This window comes from Penaeus vannamei, chromosome 42 (genome assembly GCF_042767895.1).
Source record: "Penaeus vannamei isolate JL-2024 chromosome 42, ASM4276789v1, whole genome shotgun sequence".
Classification (NCBI taxonomy): Eukaryota; Metazoa; Arthropoda; class Malacostraca; order Decapoda; family Penaeidae; genus Penaeus; species Penaeus vannamei.
This window is the reverse complement of record NC_091590.1, coordinates 7,351,830-7,361,829: the sequence shown is the minus strand read 5'-3', so window position 1 is coordinate 7,361,829 and position 10,000 is coordinate 7,351,830. Positions and strand designations below refer to the sequence as shown.

Genomic DNA, 10,000 nt, shown 5'->3' with positions numbered 1-10,000 from the left:
GAGGTTGTGTTTTTTTGGTAGCTTTGGTTAGTTAGTTTGTTTGTTGGTTAGGAGGATAACTCAAAATTTTATGAACAGATTTTTAATGAAATTTATACTTCTTTGACCAGCTTAGATGCTATTAAGATTTTGTGGTGATCCGGATCCAGGAATTTTTAAAAGGATTCATTAGCATTGCGAGAAAGGGACAACTTAATTTTTTGTCCCTTAAATCATTATTATTATTATCATCAACATTATCGTTATTAATATAATTCTTTGAGTGAATATTTTATTTTCATCATTGCCGTATTGCCTTGGCGAAGGTATGCGTTCTCTAAGTGCTTTTATTATTTCATATTATTTTTGATGGGAGGAAAAGGATGACGTGCTCTCTCTCTCTCTCTTTCTCTCTCTCCCTCTCTCTCCCGCTCTCTCCCTCTCTCTCTCTCCCTCTCCCCTCCCCCCTTCCCCCTCTCTCCTCCCTCCCCCTCCCCCTCCTCTCCTCTCCTCTCCTCTCCTTCCCTCCCTTCCACCCATTCCCCTCCCCTTTCCCTTTCCCATTCTCTCGCTACTGTTACACCAACGTCAGCGCCACTTGTCTAACCTGTAGTGCTGACGGAGGACGACGTCAGCCGAACTTCCATCGTATTCCGTGTCTGAAAAAAGAGGTTGGAATCTTGAAGTGACGATACGAACCGCGACATCAAACTGGTCTAGACTGTGTGCATTGATCGATGACGAATCTAAGCCATTTGTATTTGTCACGAATGAGGGGGACGCGCCGTGGAAGATAGGACAGAGGGGAAACGTGAAGAGGAAAAGGACTTACCCATCCTGTAGTCGTTGAAGTCTGGCGGAAGAGGGAAGCCGATCTTGTTGAGGTACTGCTCCTCGTTCAGCTGTTTGATGTTGCCGTTGTAGATGTTGGGGAAGCTGAGGGCGGGTTTCCACAGGAGGTCCCTGTCCTCTTCCGCCAGCTTGTTCCACTCGAGCGTCTCGCCGAGGTTGTAGTATGTAGGTCGGGGATCATTCCAGGTCAGTTCCACTACGAATTCCACGTTTATGATTCTCTGGATGTCGCTGATTTTCATAAACCTGAGGACGTCAACGGTGGCCCCCAAGTAAATGGCTTGGCCTTCAGTCGCGTTATCCGGGGGGCGTTCCTCCCGGTAGCCCTTCGGCAGGACGATCAACTGGCAGTCCTCCTCGTCGGACAGGTCCACGCAGTCGTCCTTCGTGTCGCATCGCTTCGCTTTGGGAATGCAGTCGCCGTTCGAACACGTGAACTCGTCGTTGTTGCAGATGGAGAAACTGAGTTGCTTGTCGGAGTCTATCAGATGGTTACACATGGACCTCTTCAGCTTCCAGATGTGTCGACCGATCGGGTACGTGTCTTTGGACGGCACTTTGAGCACGGCGACCAGCTCCTCCTCCGCCGTGTCGTACATCTCCCATTCGTACGGGCCACTCTTGTACACCATGTAGCCGTAGTAGCCGTGAAAGTAAGGCTTGCCCCCCTTGTAGCCCAGCACCTCGTAGTACGTCTCTGCCTCATTGGTGTAGCAGAAGCCCCTGAGCCGAAGCTTCTTCCTGCGGTCCACCTCGCAAGGCACGCATGCGGGCCACTGGATCACGCACGATGTGTCCACCCAGCGGCCGTTGGGCAGGAACATGAGCATGCAGTTCTCACCCGTGCCGCCGTTGGGCTCGTTGAGCTCGAACTGCGTCTGCGCCACGGTGTTGTCGGTGAATTTCCTCCACACGTCCTCCTCCTCCTCGTCCGTGACCCCGATCCACAGGTGGTAGTTGGACAGACACTCCTCGGCGAAGTTGAGCGACTGCTGGTGCAGCTCGTGGTTGTCTGCGGCGTCCTTGGGCGTGTACACCTCGTAGCCGACGCGGTTGCATTTCAGCTTGGATTCGGCCATCTCTCGGGCCTCGGGGAAGATCACGTACTCCACTGCCTTCTCGCAGAAGTACGACGGCTCCACCAGCTCCACCGTGGCCCCCCCGAGCAGCTCGATGTCCTCCCTGTCCGTGGAGAAGATGTTGCCCAGCGGCGCCGGCCCGCACGAGGCCTGCACCATGACCTCCTCGGGCGTGAGAGATCGGTTCCAGATGTTGACCTGCGCTATGTGACCCCGGAAGCTCTGGTCGGTGTCGTAGGCGCCGGCCAGCAGGTCCTGCTCCTGCCCGATGGTGATGATGCCCTTCACCGGCAGAGGGACCTTGTGGGGCACGCTGAAGGGCCCCTTGGCCTCCAGCTTGCCGTGGATGTAGGCCCGGTACTCGCCGTTGTGGAAGTTGTGGCAGTAGTGGCTCCACTGGTGGAGGCCGATGTCGTTGGTCATGTCCAGGAAGCCGTACTGACGCACGCCGTTGTAGTAGAAGCCGTGGTTCTCGCCGCGACGGTCTGCGGGGGCGGGACGGGCTTAGCTCGGGGACCACAGGCCCTGGGCGTGGACGGAATGCCAACGCCCTTGTTAGGTTGAGTGAGTGGGATTGGATAAGATAAAGATGGCAATGATAACACCATGCACTGTCTGTCTGACTTTGCGCTTGCATCCTGCAACTGAAAACTAGAGAAGAGAAAAGCTAGCAGGCAACGAGAGGATATATTACAAAGGAATGAGTGAGTGAGAATGAGAGAAAAGGCTCCCGAGCCCCGGCGGGCGGCCGGGCAGCGGACTCACACATGTGCAGGACGTCGTTGTCCTGGTCGGAGGTGGCGATGGAGATGTGGCTCTCGTAGCTCATGAGCGTGGAGGGCCGCGCGCGGAGGCACACCGTCGCCTCCGGGTACTCGGACACATCGCCCTGCCGAGATCAGGTTGATATTACTATTGAGCTTTATTTAAATATAAGGCTGTGACCGCCTGGAACACGAGAGATGTCGAAAAGGAATATTTTGCAGATCGTGAATTTACTCGTCATCTAAGTTTCTTTTCCCCAAGGACCTTTCATTTACTAACAGTAATATATGAAACGTTTTGGCGTTATAAAGCATTTACAAGTCAGGAAATACCACAAACTTCATTAAACTGCATTGGCTGGATTACAGATATTACCACGAGAGGATGGTACACACACAATATATATATATATATATATATATATATATATATATATATATATATATATATATATATATATATATATAAACATATCACACACACGTCAACACGATTCCAAAAACTTTGCAAATGATTACACGGCCACACGCCCCACACAGCCGCGGCCACGACTCGCCTCCTTGAAGTGGTCGGTGAGGTTGTAGCGCAGGAGGACGTCGTCGCGAGGGGGCGCCCACATGTCCAGCTGCATCGCGAACACTTTAATCTTCCCTTTGTAAACGGGTTCTTGCGACACACTGTTCAAAACTGCCGGACGTAGGAAGACAGGTTATCGTGTAATTGGGTTGGTGTTATTGATGAATATGAATGTCGACAAAGAACACAAAGAATAATGATTTGTACTTACTGCAGCCAGCCAGTACCGCGGTGATCGAGAACCCTCTTCGTGGGATCATCATGCTGATCGGCTGCGTGGAATGGAAAGCGAAAATAAGATTGTCTGATATTTTCCCAGTTGTTTTGGGTCTTATTCTAAGTCAAAAATTTAGTTTATAATTTTTACGCAAGCACACGCGCACACGCACGCACGCACAGTCGCACATATGCATTCATGTAGATAGATAGATAGATGGAAAGATAAATGGATGATGAATAAGTGTGTGTGCGTGCGTTCGTGTGTGCGTGCGTGCTCGCAATCTCTTCACCTCCCGCTCAAAGACACAAATGAACACTTCCAGTATTTTCCAAAATCTCTACACGTATAACATTTCTATGAATCCCTCCTTCTCTGTACTTTTCCTGAGAGAATTTTCTTCCGATCTCGTCCCTCGTTCCTGCCTGCTTCTTTTCTGGTGAGATGGGCGCAGATCAAAGGGTTTGGGGAATGAAGCAAGAAAAACGCTCCCGAATAACATATAAGGGAAATGAGGATTGCAAAATGTGTCATCTGATACTAGTAGAAAGGAGCGAATGTTTCACTAAATTTAAGTCCGTTTGATTTCGAGGGACACTTTTTTGACAGAATTTCTTCTCTCATTTCCGCTTGGTAGAAAAAAAAATAGAAGCGGAAAAAAAATAAAAGATACGACAGTTCAGTTCTCTACCAGGGAGTTCAATTGGGTGTTGCGCCTTTCGCGATAAACTAAACAAATTAAAAAAATAATAGTACGGCAATCTAACCCCTTTAAGCTTTGAAATATCGGCCGCCTCGCTAAGACGCCACGGGGAGCCTACCTGGCCGTCGCTCTCAGCCCCGCGTGGACAGGTGCGGCGGGTCAACTGGCGCCCTCACGCGGCTCCCCGGCCTCCCTCCCGCCCCCGCCCCCCTCCGCGATTCACGGCGATGACGTCATCAAGGCCTTTGCATGTGACCCGATTTTTTTTCCATTTTATTTTGTTTCATGTTTTTGTTCTATACACCATTCTTGAAGTACATCGGATATTTTATTTATATCAGATAGTCTGATATTGTAGGTTGATACTATTCTATATCCAGTAAGTGATAATGGTCGAAAAAAGGTATAATCGTACATATATGTGTGTGTGTGTGTGTGTGTGTACACAGGGGTTCCTCGGTTTACGACGGTCTCGACGTTTCGTGGATACGACGCTAGAAATCATATATAGTATTTACAGTTTTCTTCCATGTGTTCCTTTAGCCCTAGTTATGTTTTCATGTACGTCATAGAAATGTCTTGTTATGTTTTAGATTATGACTTTAATACATGTATACTTACTGCATTAGCATATGTAACTTCGGTGTTTTTGTACGTACGTAGATGTACTGTATTTAGATGTGATCCGACGTAAGTCAAATTTCGGATTACGACGCAATCGTAGGAACGGATTTCCGTCGTAAGTCGAGGACCCCCTGTACACATTTATATATATGATATATATGTATATATATATATATATATATATATATATATATATATATTTATATATATATATATATATATATATATATATATGTGTATATATGTGTATATGTATATATATATGTATATGTATGTATGTATGTATGATATATATGTATACATAAATGTATATATTTATATGTATATATGGTATACATGATTTATTTATAAATATGTATATGGTATATATCAGGGGTGGCCAACCAGTCGATCGCGATCAACTGGTCAATTTCAAGCATGTTTCAAGTTGTTCACACTACTGTACCTGTTAATAATTCGTATTTCAGAAGTTGTCATGCAAATAACTGCAATAACATATCCAGGTACTCATGATACTTGGATTAATATGTTTCTCGTTTTTCTGGGATTATGTTTGAGTCTTAGGCTGGTAGATTGCATCAAGGTATCTATAGAAAAACTAGATCATATCTCACAAAAAGTTGGCCACTCCTTATATAAATTTATATATATGATATGTATCTATATATTATATATATTTACATGTATGGTATATATTTATATATATGATATATATCTGTATATTTTTATGTATGATATATATTTTTATATATGATGTATCTATATATTATATGTATTTATATGTATGATATATATTTATATATGATATATATATCTATATATTTATATGTATGATTTATATTTATATGTACGATATATATTTATATATATGATATATCTATGTATTATATAAATGTATATGTATGATATATATCTATATATTGTATGTTTATATATATGATATATATTTATATATGATATATATCTATATATTGTATATGTATATATATATATATATATATATATATATATATATATATATATGTATATATATTATATGCGTATATGTGTATGTGTGTGTATATATGTTTGTATGTATATATGTGTGTGAGTGTGTTTGTGTGTGATGCGTGTGTGCGCATGCGTGTGTGTGCATGCATGTGTATATACATGTATATATACATGTATATATATATATATATATATATATATATATATATATATATATATATATATATATTCACACACACATGTAAATACATACATATATATATATATATATATATATATATATATATATATATATATATATATATATATATATATATATACATATGTATGTATGTATTTATGTGTGTGTTTGTATACATGTATATATTATATATTATATATATTTTATATATATATATATATATATATATATATATATATATATATATATATATATATATATATGTATATATATATATATATATTATACATATATATATATATATATATATATATATATATATATATATATATATATATTATATATATTATATATGTATCATATATGTATTATATATAATATATATTATATATATTTTATATTATATATATTTTATATTATATATATTTTATATTATATATATATATATATATATATATATATATATATATAAATGAATAATCATCGGTATGTTAACTATAATCTTGAATCATTTCCTCTTCAGATTAAACATTTTTGAGACGAATTTAATTCGTCATAATTAATTCGTAATCAAATCAGAAGGAACGCAACTCTTAGCACCTCGCATGGGTTTGCTAACAGCTGATTAGGCATGGCTGTGACTTCCTCCGCCAAGCATATTCTCTTCCAAACTTTGTTTAGAATGACACGGCGCTAAATTTATTTTTCCGGATAAACTTCATCGGAATTTGAGTGACAAATGACATATGAGGATTAAACTAACCCCGTTGGCTACCAATAATCTGACAAATGACATGTAGTAAACTCAGCTGTTTTTATTACAGCACAACCACTAGATAAGACTAAACAGCTTGTGCGAATCATATGTGAAGAAAGAAAATATGTTGGGCCATGCATATGATACACGTGCATGCTTGACCGGGAAACTGTATCTTTTTTTCTTTCTTTTTTTAACAATCGTCTGTGTCTAATAATAACGGCGATCACCACTGTAGCTGCATAGATCTGTATCATAACTATCCTTATGCTTACTCTCTATTCGCTGACCCTATCCCTTTCCCTCTCTTCCCTTCCTCCTTTCCCGACTTCCTTCCTCCTTATCTCCCCCGCCTCTCCCTTTTTTATCTTCATTTCCCATTCCCTCTCTACTTACCCCCCCCCCCCCTCTAGGACGTAACCGCCTGTATCTAACCTTACTCCCATTTCCCGTGTCCCTTTCTGCACAAAGTCAAACGCCTTTTTATTATAGTCTAATATCTGTTGCATTGCATTGTTCAGACAGGTTTTCTCTAGTATTTACGTTTAGAGTGGCGAAAAATAGTTGAATGGCAGTATCAGTGTTTTGCTTGTAAGTCCATTGATATATTCTCTGGCTAGTAATATTTTGTTGATTTCTCGTAAGTGGGAGGTAGGTGAGGCTTTCAATATGATTTTTGATAATTACTGTATTCGTATTGACATTTATTTACGATGTGAAAACTTGGAGTCGGTTAATCACGGGCTTTATTTGGCTGATAAATTAATGAAAGAGCTTTGGATGTTTAGGTTTAGAAGTGTCGCCGGCTATATGCGTGTATATCTCTCTCTCTCTCTCTCTCTCTCTCTCTCTCTCTCTCTCTCTCTCTCTCTCTCTCTCTCTCTCTCTCTCTCTCTCTCTCTCTCTCTCTCTCTCTCTCTCTCTCTATATATATATATATATATATATATATATATATATATATATATATATATATATATATATATGTATATATGTATGTATATTTGTGTGTGAATGTATATACAGTATATATATATATATATATATATATATATATATATATATATATATATATATATATATATATATATATATATATATATATAGTGTGTGTGTGTGTGTGTGTGTATGTGTGTGTGTGTGTGTGTGTATGTATGTATGTATGTATTATATACAGTGTCTTAGGTCTACTGGGAGGAGGCAAAGAAGGGATTGTACTTTTAGGAATAGATAAACTAAACTTTTAATCTAATTTCCTCTCCATTCTACCGAGCAGTATTCATTCAACACGGAAATCGCGCGCAAATCGACAAATCTTCAATGTTGATAAAATGCAAACATTCCAGTGGACCGTAAACTATCAGAAGTCATGCTCACATTTTGCAAATTCAACTGTTGCGTTGTGATGACAAATGCTACGCGAATATTTCATGGTTATAGGCTCTTTGGTTCGTTTTTGTTTGGGTGAAAAAGGGTCTGATTGTATTTTCTTGTTTTGTTTTTGTTTGGACGAGTAAATTATCTTATTGCATTTTCTTGCTTCGATTTTGTTCGGGTGAAAAAAGGGTCTGATTGCATTTTCTTGTTTCGTTTTTGTTTAGGTTAAAAAAGGATCCGATTGTATTTTCTTGTTTCGTTTTTGTTTAGGTGAAAAAGGGATCCGATTGCATTTTCTCGGTTTGGTACGAAACAGTGAGTATCTTTTGTCTTTTGGATCTTTCGAGAATTTCATCCGTGTCTCAGCGTTATATAAGTTGCAAAAATAAATGATCTGAGTTTGCTTTGAGTGATTTGAAATCGATATATATATATATATATATATATATATATATATATATATATACATATATAATATGTACATATATATATTTTTTTTGTTTGTTTGTTTGTTTTTTCGTTATATTTTGGTTTCGTTTTTTAAATAAATTAATTCACTTCATTTTACTTTACTTGGTTCTAAACAATAAACAACAAGTATAATTCGCATGAATCAAGAATTTGATATCGAGCAAAAAGGGTTTGATTCTTCCATGGCATTCACTTCTGCGAACATTGAATAATTAATTCGAATATTCCCTCTTTATGAAGACAACACGTTTCTACTAAATAATATTTGCTTGTTATGGTCGTAGGGAGCGAGTCCGTTTAAAGGTAATTGTGTTAATCCTTATATCCAGGATTTTTTTTCTGGGCAAGAAGAGATAGGAATATTAAACAGAAAATGGATGATTTTTTTTTCTGAGAAATGAAAATCAGGAGAGAAAAGGAATGTGTGGTAAAAGTGCTTAGCAAGGCAAGTGATAAATTGTTTTAGATAGGATTATTAAAGGAAAAAAAATATTAAGGTGAAGCTATCGACAATGTAGGTTTGCTAAAATCTGGAATAATCTCTCTCTCTCTCTCTTCACTCTTCCCTCTTCTCTATTCTCTATTCTCTCTTCCGTCTTTCCCTCTTCTCTCTTCCCTGCTCTCCCTCCTCCTCTCCCTTCTCCCTCCCTACCTTCCTTTCTTTCCTCTTCCCTCCTTCCCTGCTTCCCCCTCCCTTTCTACATGCACACCTCTCTCTCTCTTTCGTTTTGTTATACCAGATACGCTTTTTAGTGTGTGTGTGAATAGCATTGTTTACGGCCTAATTAGGTACACCGCTATGGTTTGTTACGTAATACACCTGTTTTTTAAATCATTTGGATAAGCTGTTGTGTTATGATTTACATTACTCTCTCTCTCTCTCTCTCTCTCTCTCTCTCTCTCCCTCTCTCTCTCTCTCTCTCTCTCTCTCTCTCTCTCTCTCTCTCTCTCTCTCTCTCTCTCTCTCTCTCTCTCTCTCTCTCTCTCTCTCTCTCTCTCTCTCTCTCTCTCTCTCTCTCTCTCTCTCTCTCTCTCTCTCTCTCTCTCTCGCCAATCATGATACTCACGCAAAAAGCTACTTCCGTTTTATATTTTAGTTTTGATTCCGTAATGATAGTGAGTGGCTGATGAACTTTTCTAAGCTTGTGAAATAGAATACTAACTGGTTGAATTAACTGAAATTAACCTTTCCACTTCTCTGTAATTATAGAAAACGCCAGAAATGTGTACACTTAAAATGGCCATTGCTTTTCCCACGAAGAGCCTTTGAACACGAAATCTGTATGATGTAATAAAATATACTCTCAATGTACGCAGTATTTGATGAAATAAAACGTCTTTACAACATAGTTACGAGTGTAAATGCACATGAATAGAATACATGTATGATTGCAAAAACATATAATGTTATTCCCATTTATACCTCATG

General features: G+C 39.3%; 2 protein-coding genes across 3 annotated transcripts in view; one reads left to right on the top strand and one right to left on the bottom strand.

The window, feature by feature from the left end:
• LOC113827795 (uncharacterized) overlaps positions 1-3,519 on the bottom strand; it is an 8,106-nt gene extending 4,587 nt beyond the window's left edge. Inside the window, exons 1-5 of the mRNA XM_070118521.1 lie at positions 3,463-3,519; positions 3,232-3,362; positions 2,676-2,799; positions 812-2,395; positions 587-638 (exon numbers count right to left, since the gene is read on the bottom strand). Coding sequence (XP_069974622.1) covers positions 587-638; positions 812-2,395; positions 2,676-2,799; positions 3,232-3,362; positions 3,463-3,514 — 1,943 coding nt within the window. The 5' untranslated portion in view covers positions 3,515-3,519. The remainder of the gene's footprint in view (positions 1-586; positions 639-811; positions 2,396-2,675; positions 2,800-3,231; positions 3,363-3,462) is intronic.
• The window catches only part of LOC113827794 (uncharacterized), a 24,631-nt gene that overhangs the window by 1,506 nt on the left and 13,125 nt on the right, over positions 1-10,000 (top strand). The window lies entirely within an intron of this gene.